Here is a 21,367-nt window from a genome sequence, read left to right as displayed (position 1 = left end):
GGCGTGGTACGTATTGGTGTGTGATACAGGAGGATCGGGCGTGGTGCGTGTTGGTGTGTGATACGGGAGGATCGGGTGTGGTGTGTATTGGTGGTGTGTGATACGGGAGGATCGGGCGTGGTGTGTACTGGTGTGTGACAAGGAAGGATCGGGCGTGCTGTGTATTGGTGTGTGATACGGGAGGATCGGGCGTGGTGCGTATTGGTGCTGTGATACGGGAAGATCGGGCGTGGTGTGTATTGGTGTGTGATACGGGAGGATCGGGCGTGGTGTGTATTGGTGTGTGATACGGGAGGAGCGGGCGTGGTGTGTATTGGTGTGTGATACGGGAGGATCGGGCGTGGTGTGTATTGGTGTATGACACGGGAGGATCGGGCGTGGTGTGTGATACGGGAGGATCGGGCGTGGTGCGTATTGGTGTGTGATACGGGAGGATCGGGCGTGGTGTGTATTGGTGTGTGATACGGGAGGAGCGGGCGTGGTGTGTATTGGTGTGTGATACGGGAGGATCGGGCGTGGTGTGTATTGGTGTATGACACGGGAGGATCGGGCGTGGTGTGTGATACGGGAGGATCGGGCGTGGTGTGTATTGGTGCTGTGTGATACGGGAGGATCGGGCGTGGTGTGTGTATTGGTGCTGTGTGATACGGGAGGATTGGGCGTGGTGTGTATTGGTGTGTGATACGGGAGGATCGGACGTGGTGTGTATTGGTGTGTGATACGGGAGGATTGTGCGTGGTGTGTATTGGTGTGTGATATGGGAGGATCGGGCGTGGTGTGTATTGCTGTGTGATACGGGAGGATCAGGCGTGATGTGTATTGGTGTGTGATACGGCAGGATCGGGCGTGGTGTGTATTGGTGCTGTGTGATACGGGAGGATCGGGCATGGTGTGTATTGGTGTGTGATACGGGAGGATCGGACGTGGTGTGTATTGGTGTGTGATACGGGAGGATTGTGCGTGGTGTGTATTGGTGTGTGATATGGGAGGATCGGGCGTGGTGTGTATTGCTGTGTGATACGGGAGGATCAGGCGTCATGTGTATTGGTGTGTGATACGGGAGGATCGGGCGTGGTGTGTATTGGTGTATGATACGGGGGGATCGGGCGTAGTGTGTATTGGTGCTGTGTGATACGGGAGGATCGGGCGTTGTGTGTATTGGTGTGTGATACGGGAGGATTGGACGTGGTGTGTATTGATGTGTGATTCGGGAGGATCGGGCGTGGTGTGTGTTGGTGCTGTGTGATGCGGCAGGATCGGGCGTGGTGTGTATTGGTGTGTGATACGGGAGGATTGTGCGTGGTGTGCATTGGTGTGTGATCCGGGAGGATCGGGCGTGGTGTGTGATACGGGAGGATCGGGCGTGGTGTGTACTGGTGTGTGATACGGGAGGATCGCGCGTGGTGTGTATTGGTGTGTGATACGGGAGGATTGTGCGTGGTGTGTATTGGTGTGTGATATGGGAGGATCGGGCGTGGTGTGTATTGCTGTGTGATACGGGAGGATCAGGCGTGATGTGTATTGGTGTGTGATACGGGAGGATCTGGCGTGGTGTGTATTGGTGTATGATACGGGAGGATCGGGCGTGGTGTGTATTTCTGTGTGAAACGTGAGGATCGGGCGTGGTGTGTATTGGTGTGTGATACAGGAGGATCGGGCGTGGTGTGTATTGGTGTGGGATACGGGAGGATCGGGCGTGGTGTGTATTGGTGTGGGATACGGGAGGATCGGGCGTGGTGTGTATTTCTGTGAGATAGGAGAGGATTGGGCGTGGTGTGTATTGGTGTGTGATATGGGAGGATCGGGCGTGGTGTGTATTGGTGGTGTGATATACGGGAGGATCGGGCGTGGTGTGTGTTGGTGCTGTGTGATGCGGGAGGATCGGGCGTGGCGTGTATTGGTGTGTGATACGGGAGGATCGGGCGTGGTGTGTATTGGTGGTGTGATATACGGGAGGATCGGGCGTGGTGTGTGATACGGGAGGATCGGGCGTGGTGTGTATTGGTGCTGTGTGATACGGGAGGATCGGGCGTGGTGTGTATTGGTGCTGTGTGATACGGGAGGATCGGGCGTGGTGTGTGTATTGGTGCTGTGTGATACGGGAGGATCGGGCGTGGTGCGTATTGGTGTGTGATACGGGAGGATCGGGTGCGGTGTGTATTGGTGCTGTGATATGGGAGAATCGGGCGTGGTGTGTATTGGTGTGTGATGCGGGAGGATCGGGCGTGGTGCGTATTGGTGCTGTGATACGGGAGGATCGGGCGTGGTGCGTATTGGTGCTGTGATACGGGAGGATCGGGCGTGGTGCGTATTGGTGCTGTGATACGGGAGGATCGGGCGTGGTGTGTGATACAGGAGGATCGGGCGTGGTGTGTATTGGTGTATGATACGGGAGGATCGGGCGTGGTGTGTATTGGTGCTGTGTGATACGGGAGGATCGGGCGTGGTGTGTATTGGTGTGATAGGGGAGGATCGGGCGTGGTGTGTATTGGTGGTGTGTGATACGGGAGGATCGGGCGTGGTGTGTACTGGTGTGTGATACGGGAGGATCGGGCGTGGTGTGTATTGGTGCTGTGTGATACGGAAGGATCGGGCGTGGTGTGTATTGATGTGTGATACGGGAGGATTGGGAGTGGTGTATTGATGTGTGATAAGGGAGGATCGGGCGTGGTGTGTATTGGTGTGTGATACGGGAGGATCGGGCGTGGTGTGTATTGGTGTGGGATACGGGAGGATCGGGCGTGGTGTGTACTGGTGTGTGATACGGGAGGATCGGGCGTGGTGTGTATTGGTGCTGTGTGATACGGAAGGATCGGGCGTGGTGTGTATTGATGTGTGATACGGGAGGATCGGGCGTGGCGTGTATTGGTGTGGGATACGGGAGGATCGGGCGTGGTGTGTACTGGTGTGTGATACGGGAGGATCGGGCGTGGTGTGTATTGGTGCTGTGATACGGAAGGATCGGGCGTGGTGTGTATTGATGTGTGATACGGGAGGATTGGGAGTGGTGTATTGATGTGTGATAAGGGAGGATCGGGCGTGGTGTGTATTGGTGTGTGATACGGGAGGATCGGGCGTGGTGTGTATTGCTGTGTGATACGGGAGGATCTGGTGTGGTGTGTGATACGGGAGGATCGGGCGTGGTGTGTGTATTGGTGCTGTGTGATACGGGAGGATCGGGCGTGGTGCGTATTGGTGCTGTGATACGGGAGGATCGGGCGTGTTGTGTATTGCTGTGTGATACGGGAGGATCAGGTGTGGTGTGTACTAGTGTGTGATACGGGAGGATCGGGCGTGGTGTGTATTGGTGCTGTGTGATACGGGAGGAACGGGCGTGGTGTGTACTGGTGTGTGATACGGGAGGATCGGGCGTGGTGTGTATTGGTGCTGTGTGATTCGGGAGGATCGGGCGTGGTGTGTATTGGTGCTGTGTGATACGGCAGGATCGGGTGTGGTGTGTATTGGTGTGTGATACGGGAGGATCGGGCGTGGTGTGTATTGGCGTGTGATACGGGAGGATCGGGCGTGGTGTGTATTGGTGTACGATACGGGAGGATTGGGCGTGGTGTGTATTGGTGTGTGATAGGGGAGGATCGGGCGTGGTGTGTATTGGTGCTGTGTGATACGGGCGGATCGGGCGTGGTGTGTATTGGTGTGTGATAGGTGAGGATCGGGCGTGGTGTGTATTGGTGCTGTGTGATGGGGGAGGATTGGGTGTGGTGTGTATTGGTGCTGTGTGATACGGGAGGATCCGGCGTGGTCTGCATTGGTGCTGTGTAATACGGGAAGATCGGGCGTGGTGTTTATTGGTGCTGTGTGAAACGGGAGGATTGGGCATGGTGTGTATTGGTGTGTGATATGGGAGGATCGGGCGTGGTGTGTGATACGGGAGGATCGGGCGTGGTGTGTGTATTGGTGCTGTGTGATACGGGAGGATTTGGCATGGTGTGTATTGGTGTGTGATACGGGAGGATCATGCGTGGTGTGTACTGGTGCTGTGTGATACGGGAGGATTGGGCGTGGTGTGTATTGGTGTGTGATAGGGGAGGATCGGGCGTGGCGTGTATTGGTGTGTGATACTGGAGGATCGGGCGTGTTGTGTATTGGTCTGTGATAGGGGAGGATCGGGCGTGGTGTGTATTGGTGCTGTGTGATACCGGAGGATCGGGCATGGTGTGTATTGGTGCTGTGTGATACGGGAGGATCGGCGTGGTGTGTATTGGTGTGTGCTACGGGAGGATCGTGCGGTGTGTGATACGGCAGGATCGGGCGTGGTGTGTACTGGTGTGTGATACGGGAGGATCGGGCTTGGTGTGTGATACGGGAGGATCGGATGTAGTGTGTATTGGTGCTGTGTGATCCGGGAGGATCGGACGTGGTGTGTACTGGTGTGTGATTTGGGAGGATCGGGCGTGGTGTGTATTGGTGCTGTGTGATATGCGAGGATCAGGTGTGGTGTGTATTGGTGCTGTGTGATACGGGAGGATCGGGCGTGGTGTGTATTGGTGCTGTGTGATACGGGAGGATCGGGCGTGGGGTGTACTGGTGCTGTGTGACACGGGAGGATCGGGCGTGGGGTGTACTGGTGCTGTGTGTTATGGGAGGATCGGGCGTGGGGTGTACTGGTGCTGTGTGATACGGGAGGATCGGGCGTGGTGTGTACTGGTGCTGTGTGATACGGGAGGATCGGGCGTGGTGTGTACTGGTGTGATACGGGAGGTTCGGGCGTGGGGTGTACTGGTGCCGTGTGATACGGGAGGATCGGGCGTGGGGTGTATTGGTGTGTGATACGGGAGGATCGCGTGTGGTGTGTACTGGTGCTGCGTGATACGGGAAGATCGGGCGCGGTGTGTACTGGTGCTGTGTGATACGGGAGGATCGGGTGTGGTGTGTATTGGTGCTGCGTGATATGGGAGGATCGGGCGTGGGGTGTACTGGTGCTGTGTGATACGGGAGGATCGGGCGTGGGGTGTATTGGTGTGTGATACGGGAGGATCGGGCGTGGGGTGTATTGGTGTGTGATACGGGAGGATCGGGCGTGGCGTGTATTGGTGTGTGATACGGGAGGATCGGGCGTGGTGTGTATTTCTGTGTGAAACGTGAGGATCGGGCGTGGTGTGTATTGGTGTGGGATACGGGAGGATCGGGCTTGGTGTGTGATAGGAGAGGATTGGGCATGGTGTGTACTGGTGTGTGATATGGGAGGATCGGACGTGGTGTGTATTGATGTGTGATACGGCAGGATCGGGCGTGGTGTGTATTGGTGGTGTGATATACGGGAGGATCGGGCGTGGTGTGTGTTGGTGCTGTGTGATGCGGGAGGATCGGGCGTGGCGTGTATTGGTGTGTGATACGGGAGGATCGGGCGTGGTGTGTGTATTGGTGTGTGATAGGGGAGGATCGGGCGTGGTGTGTATTGGTGTGTGATACGGGAGGATCGGGCGTGGTGTGTATTGGTGTGTGATACGGGAGGATCGGGCGTGGTGTGTATTGGTGTGTGATACGGGAGGATCGGGCGTGGTGTGTATTGGTGTGTGATACGGGAGGATCGGGCGTGGTGTGTGATACAGGAGGATCGGGCATGGTGTGTATTGGTGTGTGATACGGGAGGATCGGGCGTGGTGTGTATTGGTGGTGTGTGATACGGGAGGAGCGGGTGTGGTGTGTATTGGTGTGTGATACGGGAGGATCGGGCGTGGTGTGTATTGGTGTATGATACGGGAGGATCGGGCGTGGTGTGTATTGGTGTGAGATACGGGAGGATCGGGCGTTGTGCGTATTGGTGCTGTGATACGGGAAGATCGGGCGTGGTGCGTATTGGTGCTGTGATACGGGAAGATCGGGCGTGGTGTGTATTGGTGTGTGATACGGGAGGATCGGGCATGGTGTGTATTGGTGGTGTGTGATACGGGAGGATCGGGCGTGGTGTGTATTGGTGTGTGATACGGGAGGATCGGGCGTGGTGTGTATTGGTGTGAGATACGGGAGGATCGGGCGTGGTGTGTGATACGGGAGGATCGGACGTGGTGTGTACTGGTGTGTGATACGGGAGGATCGGGCGTGGTGTGTGATACGGGAGGATCGGACGTGGTGTGTACTGGTGTGTGATACGGGAGGATCCGGTGTGGTGTGTGATATGGGAGGATCGGACGTGGTGTGTATTGGTGTGTGATACGGGAGGATCGGCCGTCGTGTGTACTGGTTTGTGATACGGGAGGATCCGGTGTGGTGTGTGATACGGGAGGATCGGACGTGGTGTGTATTGATGTGTGATACGGGAGGATCGGGCGTGGTGTGTATTGGTGCTGTGTGATACGGGAGGATCGGGCGTGGTGTGTACTGGTGTCTGATACGGGCGGATCGGGCGTGGTGCGTGTTGGTGCTGTGATACGGGATGATCGGGCGTGGTGCGTATTGGTGTGTGATATGGGAGGATTGGGCGTGGTGCGTATTGGTGCTGTGATATGGGAGGATCGGGCGTGGTGTGTATTGGTGCGGTGTGATACGGGAGGATCGGGCGTGGTGTGATACGGGAGAATCGGGCGTGGCGTGTATTGGTGTGTGATACGGGAGGATCGGGCGTGGTGTGTATTTCGGTGTGATACGTGAGGATCGGGCGTGGTGTGTATTGGTGTGTGATACGGAAGGATCGGGCGTGGTGTGTGATAGGGGAGGATCGGGCGTGGTGTGCATTGGTGCTGTGTGATACGGGAGGATCTGGCGTGGTGTGTATTGGTGTGTGATACGGGAGGACCGGGCGTGCTGTGTATTGGTGCTGTGTGATACGGGAGGATATGGCGTGGTTTGTATTGGTGCTGTGTGATACGGGAGGATCATGCGTGGTGTGTATTGGTGTGTGATACGGGAGGATCGGGCGTGGTGTGTATTGGTGCTGTGTGATACGGGAGGATCGGGCGTGGTGTGTATTGGTGTGTGATACGGGAGGATCAGGCGTGGCGTCTTTTGGTGTGTGATACGGGAGGGTCGGGCGTGGTGTGCATTGCTGTGTGATACGGGAGGATCGGGCGTGGTGTGTATTGGTGTGATACCGGAGGATCGGGCGTGGTGTGTACTGGTGTGTGATACGGGAGGATCGGGCGTGGTGTGTATTGGTGGTGTGATATACGGGAGGATCGGGCGTGGTGTGTGTTGGTGTGTGATACGGGAGGACCGGGCGTGGTGTGTATTGGTGCTGTGTGATTCGGGGGGATCGGGCGTGGTGTCTATTGTTGTGTGATAGGGGATGATCGGGCGTGGTGTGTATTGGTGCTGTGTGATACGGGAGGATCATGCGTGGTGTGTATTGGTGTGTGATACGGGAGGATCGGGCGTGGTGTGTATTGCTGTGTGATACGGGAGGATCATGCGTGGTGTGTACTGGTGCCGTGTGATACGGGAGGATCGGGCGTGGTGTGTATTGGTGTGTGATACGGGAGGATCGGGCGTGGTGTGTACTGGTGTGTGATACGGGAGGATCGGGCGTGGTATGTGATACGGGAGGATTGGGCGTGGTGTGCACTGGTGTGTGATACGGGAGGATTGGGCGTGGTGTGTATTGGTGTGTGCTACGGGAGGATCGGGCGTGGTGTGTACTGGTGTGTGATACGGGAGGATCGGGCGTGGTGCGTGTTGGTGTGTGATACGGGAGGATCGGGTGTGGTGTGTATTGGTGGTGTGTGATACGGGAGGATCGGGCGTGGTGTGTGACAAGGAAGGATCAGGCGTGGTACGTATTGGTGTGTGATACAGGAGGATCGGGCGTGGTGCGTGTTGGTGTGTGATACGGGAGGATCGGGTGTGGTGTGTATTGGTGGTGTGTGATACGGGAGGATCGGGCGTGGTGTGTACTGGTGTGTGACAAGGAAGGATCGGGCGTGCTGTGTATTGGTGTGTGATACGGGAGGATCGGGCGTGGTGCGTATTGGTGCTGTGATACGGGAAGATCGGGCGTGGTGTGTATTGGTGTGTGATACGGGAGGATCGGGCGTGGTGTGTATTGGTGTGTGATACGGGAGGAGCGGGCGTGGTGTGTATTGGTGTGTGATACGGGAGGATCGGGCGTGGTGTGTATTGGTGTATGACACGGGAGGATCGGGCGTGGTGTGTGATACGGGAGGATCGGGCGTGGTGCGTATTGGTGTGTGATACGGGAGGATCGGGCGTGGTGTGTATTGGTGTGTGATACGGGAGGAGCGGGCGTGGTGTGTATTGGTGTGTGATACGGGAGGATCGGGCGTGGTGTGTATTGGTGTATGACACGGGAGGATCGGGCGTGGTGTGTGATACGGGAGGATCGGGCGTGGTGTGTATTGGTGCTGTGTGATACGGGAGGATCGGGCGTGGTGTGTGTATTGGTGCTGTGTGATACGGGAGGATTGGGCGTGGTGTGTATTGGTGTGTGATACGGGAGGATCGGACGTGGTGTGTATTGGTGTGTGATACGGGAGGATTGTGCGTGGTGTGTATTGGTGTGTGATATGGGAGGATCGGGCGTGGTGTGTATTGCTGTGTGATACGGGAGGATCAGGCGTGATGTGTATTGGTGTGTGATACGGCAGGATCGGGCGTGGTGTGTATTGGTGCTGTGTGATACGGGAGGATCGGGCATGGTGTGTATTGGTGTGTGATACGGGAGGATCGGACGTGGTGTGTATTGGTGTGTGATACGGGAGGATTGTGCGTGGTGTGTATTGGTGTGTGATATGGGAGGATCGGGCGTGGTGTGTATTGCTGTGTGATACGGGAGGATCAGGCGTCATGTGTATTGGTGTGTGATACGGGAGGATCGGGCGTGGTGTGTATTGGTGTATGATACGGGGGGATCGGGCGTAGTGTGTATTGGTGCTGTGTGATACGGGAGGATCGGGCGTTGTGTGTATTGGTGTGTGATACGGGAGGATTGGACGTGGTGTGTATTGATGTGTGATTCGGGAGGATCGGGCGTGGTGTGTGTTGGTGCTGTGTGATGCGGCAGGATCGGGCGTGGTGTGTATTGGTGTGTGATACGGGAGGATCGGGCGTGGTGTATGTATTGGTGCTGTGTGATACGGGAGGATCGGACGTGGTGTGTATTGGTGTGTGATACGGGAGGATTGTGCGTGGTGTGCATTGGTGTGTGATCCGGGAGGATCGGGCGTGGTGTGTGATACGGGAGGATCGGGCGTGGTGTGTACTGGTGTGTGATACGGGAGGATCGCGCGTGGTGTGTATTGGTGTGTGATACGGGAGGATTGTGCGTGGTGTGTATTGGTGTGTGATATGGGAGGATCGGGCGTGGTGTGTATTGCTGTGTGATACGGGAGGATCAGGCGTGATGTGTATTGGTGTGTGATACGGGAGGATCTGGCGTGGTGTGTATTGGTGTATGATACGGGAGGATCGGGCGTGGTGTGTATTTCTGTGTGAAACGTGAGGATCGGGCGTGGTGTGTATTGGTGTGTGATACAGGAGGATCGGGCGTGGTGTGTATTGGTGTGGGATACGGGAGGATCGGGCGTGGTGTGTATTGGTGTGGGATACGGGAGGATCGGGCGTGGTGTGTATTTCTGTGAGATAGGAGAGGATTGGGCGTGGTGTGTACTGGTGTGTGATACGGGAGGATCGGGCGTGGTGTGTATTGGTGTGTGATATGGGAGGATCGGGCGTGGTGTGTATTGGTGGTGTGATATACGGGAGGATCGGGCGTGGTGTGTGTTGGTGCTGTGTGATGCGGGAGGATCGGGCGTGGCGTGTATTGGTGTGTGATACGGGAGGATCGGGCGTGGTGTGTATTGGTGGTGTGATATACGGGAGGATCGGGCGTGGTGTGTGATACGGGAGGATCGGGCGTGGTGTGTATTGGTGCTGTGTGATACGGGAGGATCGGGCGTGGTGTGTATTGGTGCTGTGTGATACGGGAGGATCGGGCGTGGTGTGTGTATTGGTGCTGTGTGATACGGGAGGATCGGGCGTGGTGCGTATTGGTGTGTGATACGGGAGGATCGGGTGCGGTGTGTATTGGTGCTGTGATATGGGAGAATCGGGCGTGGTGTGTATTGGTGTGTGATGCGGGAGGATCGGGCGTGGTGCGTATTGGTGCTGTGATACGGGAGGATCGGGCGTGGTGCGTATTGGTGCTGTGATACGGGAGGATCGGGCGTGGTGCGTATTGGTGCTGTGATACGGGAGGATCGGGCGTGGTGTGTGATACAGGAGGATCGGGCGTGGTGCGTATTGGTGCTGTGATACGGGAGGATCGGGCGTGGTGTGTATTGGTGTATGATACGGGAGGATCGGGCGTGGTGTGTATTGGTGCTGTGTGATACGGGAGGATCGGGCGTGGTGTGTATTGGTGTGATAGGGGAGGATCGGGCGTGGTGTGTATTGGTGGTGTGTGATACGGGAGGATCGGGCGTGGTGTGTACTGGTGTGTGATACGGGAGGATCGGGCGTGGTGTGTATTGGTGCTGTGTGATACGGAAGGATCGGGCGTGGTGTGTATTGATGTGTGATACGGGAGGATTGGGAGTGGTGTATTGATGTGTGATAAGGGAGGATCGGGCGTGGTGTGTATTGGTGTGTGATACGGGAGGATCGGGCGTGGTGTGTATTGGTGTGGGATACGGGAGGATCGGGCGTGGTGTGTACTGGTGTGTGATACGGGAGGATCGGGCGTGGTGTGTATTGGTGCTGTGTGATACGGAAGGATCGGGCGTGGTGTGTATTGATGTGTGATACGGGAGGATCGGGCGTGGCGTGTATTGGTGTGGGATACGGGAGGATCGGGCGTGGTGTGTACTGGTGTGTGATACGGGAGGATCGGGCGTGGTGTGTATTGGTGCTGTGATACGGAAGGATCGGGCGTGGTGTGTATTGATGTGTGATACGGGAGGATTGGGAGTGGTGTATTGATGTGTGATAAGGGAGGATCGGGCGTGGTGTGTATTGGTGTGTGATACGGGAGGATCGGGCGTGGTGTGTATTGCTGTGTGATACGGGAGGATCTGGTGTGGTGTGTGATACGGGAGGATCGGGCGTGGTGTGTGTATTGGTGCTGTGTGATACGGGAGGATCGGGCGTGGTGCGTATTGGTGCTGTGATACGGGAGGATCGGGCGTGTTGTGTATTGCTGTGTGATACGGGAGGATCAGGTGTGGTGTGTACTAGTGTGTGATACGGGAGGATCGGGCGTGGTGTGTATTGGTGCTGTGTGATACGGGAGGAACGGGCGTGGTGTGTACTGGTGTGTGATACGGGAGGATCGGGCGTGGTGTGTATTGGTGCTGTGTGATTCGGGAGGATCGGGCGTGGTGTGTATTGGTGCTGTGTGATACGGCAGGATCGGGTGTGGTGTGTATTGGTGTGTGATACGGGAGGATCGGGCGTGGTGTGTATTGGCGTGTGATACGGGAGGATCGGGCGTGGTGTGTATTGGTGTACGATACGGGAGGATTGGGCGTGGTGTGTATTGGTGTGTGATAGGGGAGGATCGGGCGTGGTGTGTATTGGTGCTGTGTGATACGGGCGGATCGGGCGTGGTGTGTATTGGTGCTGTGTGATGGGGGAGGATTGGGTGTGGTGTGTATTGGTGCTGTGTGATACGGGAGGATCCGGCGTGGTCTGCATTGGTGCTGTGTAATACGGGAAGATCGGGCGTGGTGTTTATTGGTGCTGTGTGAAACGGGAGGATTGGGCATGGTGTGTATTGGTGTGTGATATGGGAGGATCGGGCGTGGTGTGTGATACGGGAGGATCGGGCGTGGTGTGTGTATTGGTGCTGTGTGATACGGGAGGATTTGGCATGGTGTGTATTGGTGTGTGATACGGGAGGATCATGCGTGGTGTGTACTGGTGCTGTGTGATACGGGAGGATTGGGCGTGGTGTGTATTGGTGTGTGATAGGGGAGGATCGGGCGTGGCGTGTATTGGTGTGTGATACTGGAGGATCGGGCGTGTTGTGTATTGGTCTGTGATAGGGGAGGATCGGGCGTGGTGTGTATTGGTGCTGTGTGATACCGGAGGATCGGGCATGGTGTGTATTGGTGCTGTGTGATACGGGAGGATCGGCGTGGTGTGTATTGGTGTGTGCTACGGGAGGATCGTGCGGTGTGTGATACGGCAGGATCGGGCGTGGTGTGTACTGGTGTGTGATACGGGAGGATCGGGCTTGGTGTGTGATACGGGAGGATCGGATGTAGTGTGTATTGGTGCTGTGTGATCCGGGAGGATCGGACGTGGTGTGTACTGGTGTGTGATTTGGGAGGATCGGGCGTGGTGTGTATTGGTGCTGTGTGATATGCGAGGATCAGGTGTGGTGTGTATTGGTGCTGTGTGATACGGGAGGATCGGGCGTGGTGTGTATTGGTGCTGTGTGATACGGGAGGATCGGGCGTGGGGTGTACTGGTGCTGTGTGACACGGGAGGATCGGGCGTGGGGTGTACTGGTGCTGTGTGATATGGGAGGATCGGGCGTGGGGTGTACTGGTGCTGTGTGATACGGGAGGATCGGGCGTGGGGTGTACTGGTGCTGTGTGATACGGGAGGATCGGGCGTGGTGTGTACTGGTGTGATACGGGAGGTTCGGGCGTGGGGTGTACTGGTGCTGTGTGATACGGGAGGATCGGGCGTGGGGTGTATTGGTGTGTGATACGGGAGGATCGCGTGTGGTGTGTACTGGTGCTGCGTGATACGGGAAGATCGGGCGCGGTGTGTACTGGTGCTGTGTGATACGGGAGGATCGGGTGTGGTGTGTATTGGTGCTGCGTGATATGGGAGGATCGGGCGTGGGGTGTACTGGTGCTGTGTGATACGGGAGGATCGGGCGTGGGGTGTATTGGTGTGTGATACGGGAGGATCGGGCGTGGGGTGTATTGGTGCTGTGTGATACGGGAGGATCGGGCGTGGGGTGTGTTGGTGTGTGATACGGGAGGATCGGGCGTTGGGTGTACTGGTGCTGTGTGATACGGGAGGATCAGGCGTGGGGTGCACTGGTGCTGTGTGATACCGGAGGATCGGGCGTGGGGTGTACTGGTGCTGAGTGATACGGGAGGATCGGGCGTGGGGTGTACTGGTGCTGTGTGATAAGGGAGGATCAGGCGTGGGGTGTACTGGTGCTGTGTGATAAGGGAGGATCAGGCGTGGTGTGTACTGGTGCTGTATGATACGGGAGGATCAGGCGTGGTGTGTTAGCTATAACCATTCGGTTGTGAATTGTTTCTGGACTTGTCACTTCACTGGGCTGTGATTTCATCAACTGTAAGTTAGTCGTGATTTATTAATGTTCCAGGGAGTGTACCCCAGATGTATGAGTTTTGTTTCCTAATTAAAAGTAGTTCAGTTATCTGCCCTAGCATTTGCAGTTTTTATTTCATGGCTGGTTTTCTTGAACATGTAAATGTTTGCAGGTATAATTTATTCCAAGACCTCACTGTGCAGAACTTGTGCGTACTTTATTACTAATGGATTGACCTTTATTTTTTGGCAGCACGACAACAGTAGTCCCTTACTGATAGCACCTCCTCCCTCTTCAGACACGCACTGGGCTGTAAGGGTGAGTTGGATAACTGACTTCATACAATCTTGACCCAAGTATTTGAAGTGTCCAGTGGGCTAGGTTACATCTCTGCGAACTGGGTTCAAATCCAGCCCAGACCGGATGGGTTGAGAGTCACTGGCTGTAATGGTCCTATGAGCTATTAATTTGGATAGTCTCAGCTTAGTTCCCAGTGAGAATAGGCTCCTATTGCAAAGCTGCTCCAACTTGGCACTAAATTGGCATCGCTCAAGGGTCACAAAGGATGCCTGGTTTCAGGGAAATGGAGCAATGTTGTAATAGTGCAGCAGAGGATGCTCTTCTGAAGTTGGGTGAGGAAAGGGAACTTTATTCTACATCTAAGTATGTTTTACTTGACCTGGGAGTCGGTGATCCTAATGCTGGGTGCCTGATGAGCACAATATTCACTAAAGAAAATTAGAATAAAATTTGTAAGCTATATAAAGTGTGGTGCTGTGTTTGGGGCGCAAGGTCTGGCTGGGTGGCACTTCGCATTGCACCAGTGATTTTCATTATCTTCCCCTCTTTATCTGAAAAGTTGGGGGTGATGCTGTATGAGGATGAATTTTCCAAGTTGACACGAGAAGACTTAGAGGTGATCTGATCGAGGTCTTCAAAAATATGAATTAGTTGGACAGGGTAGACGTGGAGGGAATTCTTCCTCTTGGGGGGAGAATCCAAACTAGGGCCATAATGCAAGATAGTTACTAATAAATCCAATAGGGAAATAAGTAGAAATTTCTTTACTCAGAGAGTAGTTAGACTGTGGAACTTGCTACCACAGGAAATGGTTGAGGCAAATAGCTTAGATGCTTTCAAAAGGAAACTAGATAAATACATGAGAGAAAAAAAAATGAATAGAAAGCTATGTTGAAAGGTTGAGATATGAGGCAAGTGGAATGGAAGGGGACTCGTGTGGAGTACAAGCCATTTTAGGGGCGGTACCTTGTCACAAGGCATTGGAGCTCTAATGCACTGCAACAAAGTGGGTAGTGTGCAGCTTTGCACCTTCAATTCACTGCTTATTGCGTTCCTAATTTGTTATGCTGTTGTGAGTAAGTGCTTAGCAGATGCTAGACATTTACCACGGGAAATAGGAACATGACTCTGAGAAAACCTGGATGAAGGGACCAGCGTCCATAATGTTGGATACCACCAAAGTTGAAACGAGTAGATGATGAGGGGAATGGTGAAGTAGTCATTAGGTCGCTACCTGGGTTTGAGTTTAAAGGAAAAGACCAAGGGGGTTGAAGTGTTATGGTTTTGGGAAAGATTGAGTTTGAGAAAGGGGGTGTTGTGATGAGGGCAAAGAGCATGTAGGATAGATTATTTAGAGGTTTGGAAAAGCAACAAAGAAGGATTCCGAAGAGTACTGACAATTGTAGTTATAATTTTGACTTTTTATAGTCCTCAGTTTCTATAGTTTGGCAGCAGTTTGTGTAAATGGGCAAAAATCTGGTAGATATTTTCCGACAACAGTATTGATGAAAGGTTGTGACTGGTGGAAAGGGGAGAGCAGAGAGAAAGAAAGAGAAGTTGAACGCCAGAAGTAAGAGAAGGATCAGATGAGAAACCTCTTGTACCCTTTCTGGATGTATTTGACTTCGATAGACTTGACCTTTTTAGATAAGAGATATTGGGGACAAGAAATACTGGACAGGAATGAGGAAAATTAACTTCCGGGAGGCAACTTAAACTATGGAAGAGATGTGGGAGTTCCATTTAGCGACCGCAGGTTCCAAGATTATCCATGTGACGGAGGACTGAGTGAAGCAATCAAAACAATGAGGAATTGAAAGAAACCAGGTTTTCATTGTCTCATTGGAGGATGTAGAGGTGATTAATTGTTTTAACGATTGCTCTGTGAGAGAAATGAATGTTGTATGTAATGGGCTTGTGATCTGAAGGAAGTTGATGAATTTAGAGTGGAATCAGCAGCAATAGGGTTGGATGATGAATGGAGTGGGTCATCAATATGGAGTTAGAACAAAGCCCTGGAAACCCCTGAGTAAGTGGAATAGTGAGAGGATAAACTGTCAACAGTGTAGGACAGTTTGAGGGGAAGCTAGATAAATATGAACATTGCTTTGGTGGAAGGCCGTAGATGGCAATTTGCTGAAATATGCATGGTGCTATAGGTTTTAGAGATGTTCACGGCAATGTCAAACAACCTACCAAAATGTTTAAGAGCAGAGTTTTAAAGATGCCTAACATAAGATCATTACCAGTTTAATAACCATGCTGAGAACCATACTGGTAATTATGGGATCAGCCAGAACTTTCAAGTCTAATGCTGGGATGAATATTTACACAAGTAGACATCAAGACCCACTTCATTGCATTTTAAGTATCCCGCTAATAGAAAATGCTAACCAGCCTTGTCTCCCTCTCTACAGCCTGAAGAGAGAGCCAAATTTGATGGAATTTTTGAAAGCTTGACTCCACTAAATGGCCTTCTCTCTGGCGACAAGGTCAAACCTGTGTTGATAAACTCAAACCTACCTCTGGACGTCTTGGGAAGGGTGAGCATGTTACAGCATACGTCTTGAGCACAGCGTTATTTTCAGTGCAAAACCTGTCTTGAGATTGCAACTGTTAAAACAAAAATACTTGAGAATGATGCAGCTTTGATCAATACATTTTTTGTTCAAAGACAAGGGCCGGTTATTAAAATCGGAAGAGGTTAGCGAAACAGTACAGTTGCTGGCCAGCAGCAGAGCAGGGTATAACTCAAACCGCTGTCGTCCAATTACCCACGCAGCACTTGATCAACTCGCAATGAAACGCGTTCTAAATTTCTTTATTCAGTGGTCTCTTCAGACTAGTTTTTAAAAACTTTCTGAAAGAAATGTTCCAGAAACTTTCGGGTTAATGATGGACTCCAATCCCTGAAAATTATTCTGGTTCTTCAGAAGTAATAAACTTTATAGGAATATAAATTCCTATATGTTTTATATCCTTAGAGTAGGTGGTTATTTACAATCTCCTTTTCTAGTAACAACAATAACCTAATGCTTACGACTTGTAGAGGCTAATATCTTTTCCTCATAATTGACTATGATTCAAAAAAAATGTCTTTGATTTTTGAACGATCAGTACGCTCCAGATAAATTGGTTTGGGTCATGAAGGGCTCAGTTTGTTCCGAGCTGTGGTATATATTGAACATCTACATTCTTTATCACTGTTTCCAGGTTCTGTATCTTATAATCCCTTATTTTCTGTGAGACCTCATCAAACTACTTTTCCTCCCTCCCAAATTCTTATTTACTAATTCTTTAACCTGTAACCAGTTTTTGGTAAATCGCCACCTGTTTAAAAAAAACACAATTGGCCCTAAAATACCCAGTCTTACCCACGCTGGCATGTAATAATCATTTTCTCTAGTGCTTTTAACACGTTACATAATATTCCTATTCCTCAATCTGGATCTGTCCAGAATGACATCTGAAATGATGTTCTAATCCTCTTCCAGTGCCATAAACCCATCACTGCCGCACATAAACTCAACAGACAGATTCACCAAGGTTGAGTGAGAATGTAATAACCAAACAGAAACAAATATTTGTTCATTAATTTTTAATTTTAGTTAAGAACATCCTTCCCTGGGTACCCATAACATTGATTTGTAACCTCCTCAAGAATACTCATTCTCCTATTACTGAAATATATATGAAGTGTAAAACAGCTTCCACCCAGCCCCATTTCAGTTTCCTAGCCTTATCTACCAAATTATTTTCTTGAATAAGAGAAACATTAGTTCCCAAACTTTTGCTAGAATTCTAGCTCTTTTTAACAATACCACAGATGTTCTAGAAAACCACAAATAGTTATTTGAACCACAGCCAATTAGAGGAAGAGATTTATATACAACACGACTGCACTGGTCATACAGGCAAAATTTGCAAATGGGCTGAAGGAAAAAAAAGGAGGCTCTGAAATCCTAGAATGAAGGCAAACAGCTTCACATCCCCCAGTATGGTAGGAGGAACAGTTCTGATCTCCCAACATGACCACCTGTAGGTGAATTAGAGATGGTACTCCTCTCACGAACAATACTTAAACCATGTGTTGTGACACCAATATTTGAAAGAATTGAGTCCCGAACACAGCCCCACAAAAAAAACTCAATCCCTCCACAACTCAACCATTCCCAAATTAAATCTCAGTCCTATAAACGATTCTGGGAAAAGCAAAAGAGGAAAATGGGAGCATTTTAAATATTAGCTACTGCTATCTAACTAATTTAAAATTCTTGTGTATTACAGTACGTCTGTCCCACTTTAAATTTAGTAGTTCTGATTGGCGTGAAGAACCACTGACTCTTGAGTTAACTATGCTGGTTTGCTGAAATATTTGATTGTGACTAGATGAATGGAAAAGCATCACTTCCAGTTAGGAAGCAACTGCTACCACAAAACCAACCAATCAAATGCCGTAAAAAGTTCTCAAGTGCTTTAAGCAGCCATCTTGCTTCCTCACAAAGCCCACTTTGAGTGTCTAATAATAACATTCATAACAATATATATACATTAATTCAATAATACTTGAAGAAAACTAAACTCACCCATACAGTCAGCCATTCGACATGAGAAAAATCTGCAAGAGTTATTTTGGGACTTGAGCTCTACATTATCCAGCTTGCATTGTGTACCTGAATTTTGCCCGCATGAAGAGCCAGAGAGAGAAGAGGGGCGCGCATGTCCAGGAGAACTTCCTGAAGGTATTTGCAATGTTGAATGGCTGACGTTATATGTAAGTTTAATGTTTTTGTATTTATTACATTATATTTAGCCAAAATATAAATGGGATATATATGGGCAACCAAAATATATATGGGCAACCAAACAACATGGGTGTCATTCTGATGGGCTACAACTCAATACAGTTTAGGGCCATCACCTGTGGCTGAATTTAATACTGGAAAGGTAGGTAGGGTTTACAAACAGAAATTCATGAAATGCCCAATCTTGATTGAGCACATTGATCAAAATTGGACATAGTTGGCGTCTTGGCCGTGTGCATCTGTTCTGCTTTGACTCAGGATTTATATCCACCAAACTGCTTACTCTTTCCTGGTTGAGGCAGGACTTGGTTTGATTCCTTGGCTCCAATTTTCAATCCCATTTCAATCTCCTCAGGTTTGGGACCTTAGTGATGTTGATAAGGATGGCCACCTGGACAAAGACGAGTTTGCTGTGGTAAGTCTTGTACTACCTTTGGTTGCATTGGGACACACGGAGTGAGCCTTGCTGACTAGGATCAAACTGGGGCTTTAAAATATTGAAATGAAGTCCAGGACCTGATTTTTGAGAGTCACTATGCAAATGAACCAATCTGAACAAAAAAATATTTACACGCACATCTTGCATCACTTTTTTTGTCATTTTATTCTCCTTGGTTCGGTTAGTCACACACTTACCCGTGTGTCAGTAGGCTGTGGCTTAAAGCTCGACTACTGGACTTCACTAATTTACGCTGATCCTTCAGCCCAGTACCGAGAGTGTGCAGGATTGTTGAAGGTCATGGACCGTATTTTGCTCCGAATGGCGCTTGCCATTTGTTGGACTTGCACTTGCCCATAGACTTTCTATTGTCTTTTGCATTGGAGGTTCCTGTCATCCAGTCATCCAAAAACTCAGCGGCCTCTACAGGGCATCTGGGACTTGTGTAAACAGGGCGAGCAACTGTGAGTTTCCATAACCAATCAGATTGAAGAACCAGGAAGTGATGGTTAGAATATTGGATTCATTGTCAAATCGGGTACAGAAAGCAAAATAAAGAGAGGGAAAGAAAGATTGGATTAAAAGAGAGTGAGATAAGAGATGGAAAGGAAAAGTAAAAAAAAAAATGTTAATTTACAATTTGTTCTTTTAAATTTCTAACAATAATTAAAAGGAATGAGACTCCACACTTGTAAAAGTTAATTTTCAGTGCCAGAGCGGTTGTTTGGCTGTAATTATGACTAACCATACCATTAAAAGGGTAATTACAATAGAATGAACAGGTCCTAACTTTTTCTGGCGAGTTTAGTCCGTATCTGTGAGGTCTGTATCTGTGTGTCCGCCTCGCTTACCGCTCTTTCCTCCTTTAAGACGCTCCTTAAAACCTACCTCTTTGACCAAGCTTTTGGCCACCTGCCCTAATTTATCCTTATGTGGATCGGTGTCACATTTTTTGTCTCAAAATACTCCTGTGCGGCGCCTTGGGACGTTTTACTACGTTAAAGGTGCTATATAAATACAAGTTGTTGTAAGTACAAGAGCTTCACGACATTCCATATATTTGAATGGTGAGTCAGAGGGCGAATTGCCGTTTTTGGGAAGCTTTTGGAGGAGCAGGGCATCTTGGACAGCAACTTCCTGCTTTCCGCATTTACTGTGCATGTGCAGTTGCCTTAAGCTGCTGTCCGATTTTCACATCAATAATGGTGAGCACTGTTAGTCTCGTTATTTCGACAGCATGTATTTTGGGTGAGATGTTAAATCAAGGCTCCATTTGCCTTTTTGATGTAAAGATCCCATTTGAAGAAAGGCAAATGATTCTCCTGATGCCCTGTTTCAACAAATACCATCAAAACAATTTAACTGGTCACTTATCCCACTTGCTGTTTGTGGGATCTTTCTGTGTTGTGTGGCTTGGCTGCGAACTTTGCCTACATAACAATAGTTACAATTGAAAAATGTAGTTAATTGGATGTAAAGTGCTTTGAGACATCCTGAGTATAAGATGCTGTGCAAATGCAAGTTCCTCTTTTTCTCTTCTTTCACTTTGTTTTCTTTCTCACTTCTCCTACCTCCCAACTCTCCCCCTCCGATACTCTCCCCCTCCGATACTCTCCCCCTCCGATACTCTCCCCCTCCGATACTCTCCCCCTCCGATACTCTCCCCCTCCGATACTCTCCCCCTCCGATACTCTCCCCCTCCGATACTCTCCCCCTCCGATACTCTCCCCCTCCGATACTCTCCCCCTCCGATACTCTCCCCCTCCGATACTCTCCCCCTCCGATACTCTCCCCCTCCGATACTCTCCCCCTCCGATACTCTCCCCCTCCGATACTCTCCCCCTCCGATACTCTCCCCCTCCGATACTCTCCCCCTCCGATACTCTCCCCCTCCGATACTCTCCCCCTCCGATACTCTCCCCCTCCGATACTCTCCCCCTCCGATACTCTCCCCCTCCGATACTCTCCCCCTCCGATACTCTCCCCCTCCGATACTCTCCCCCTCCGATACTCTCCCCCTCCGATACTCTCCCCCTCCGATACTCTCCCCCTCCGATACTCTCCCCCTCCGATACTCTCCCCCTCCGATACTCTCCCCCTCCGATACTCTCCCCCTCCGATACTCTCCCCCTCCGATACTCTCCCCCTCCGATACTCTCCCCCTCCGATACTCTCCCCCTCCGATACTCTCCCCCTCCGATACTCTCCCCCTCCGATACTCTCCCCCTCCGATACTCTCCCCCTCCGATACTCTCCCCCTCCGATACTCTCCCCCTCCGATACTCTCCCCCTCCGATACTCTCCCCCTCCGATACTCTCCCCCTCCGATACTCTCCCCCTCCGATACTCTCCCCCTCCGATACTCTCCCCCTCCGATACTCTCCCCCTCCGATACTCTCCCCCTCCGATACTCTCCCCCTCCGATACTCTCCCCCTCCGATACTCTCCCCCTCCGATACTCTCCCCCTCCGATACTCTCCCCCTCCGATACTCTCCCCCTCCGATACTCTCCCCCTCCGATACTCTCCCCCTCCGATACTCTCCCCCTCCGATACTCTCCCCCTCCGATACTCTCCCCCTCCGAAACTCTCCCCCTCCGAAACTCTCCCCCTC

At 51.4% G+C, this 21,367-nt stretch overlaps 1 protein-coding gene across 15 annotated transcripts in view; it reads left to right on the top strand.

Annotated features, from left to right (window-relative positions):
- eps15l1a (epidermal growth factor receptor pathway substrate 15-like 1a) overlaps window positions 1-21,367 on the top strand; it is a 504,393-nt gene that overhangs the window by 147,632 nt on the left and 335,394 nt on the right. For 14 of the 15 annotated variants that reach the window (XM_086004995.1, XM_086004999.1, XM_086005003.1 and 11 more), the window contains 3 exons: window positions 13,463-13,528; window positions 15,928-16,053; window positions 18,671-18,730. In XM_086004995.1, coding sequence (XP_085861121.1) covers window positions 13,463-13,528; window positions 15,928-16,053; window positions 18,671-18,730 — 252 coding nt within the window. The remainder of the gene's footprint in view (window positions 1-13,462; window positions 13,529-15,927; window positions 16,054-18,670; window positions 18,731-21,367) is intronic. The other variant, XM_086004998.1, reaches the window with a different exon arrangement.

The sequence above is a fragment of the Somniosus microcephalus genome, chromosome 13 (assembly GCF_052327205.1).
Source record: "Somniosus microcephalus isolate GS21.2 chromosome 13, FLI_Smic_1.0, whole genome shotgun sequence".
Classification (NCBI taxonomy): Eukaryota; Metazoa; Chordata; class Chondrichthyes; order Squaliformes; family Somniosidae; genus Somniosus; species Somniosus microcephalus.
This window is presented reverse-complemented; position numbering and strand designations above follow the sequence as displayed.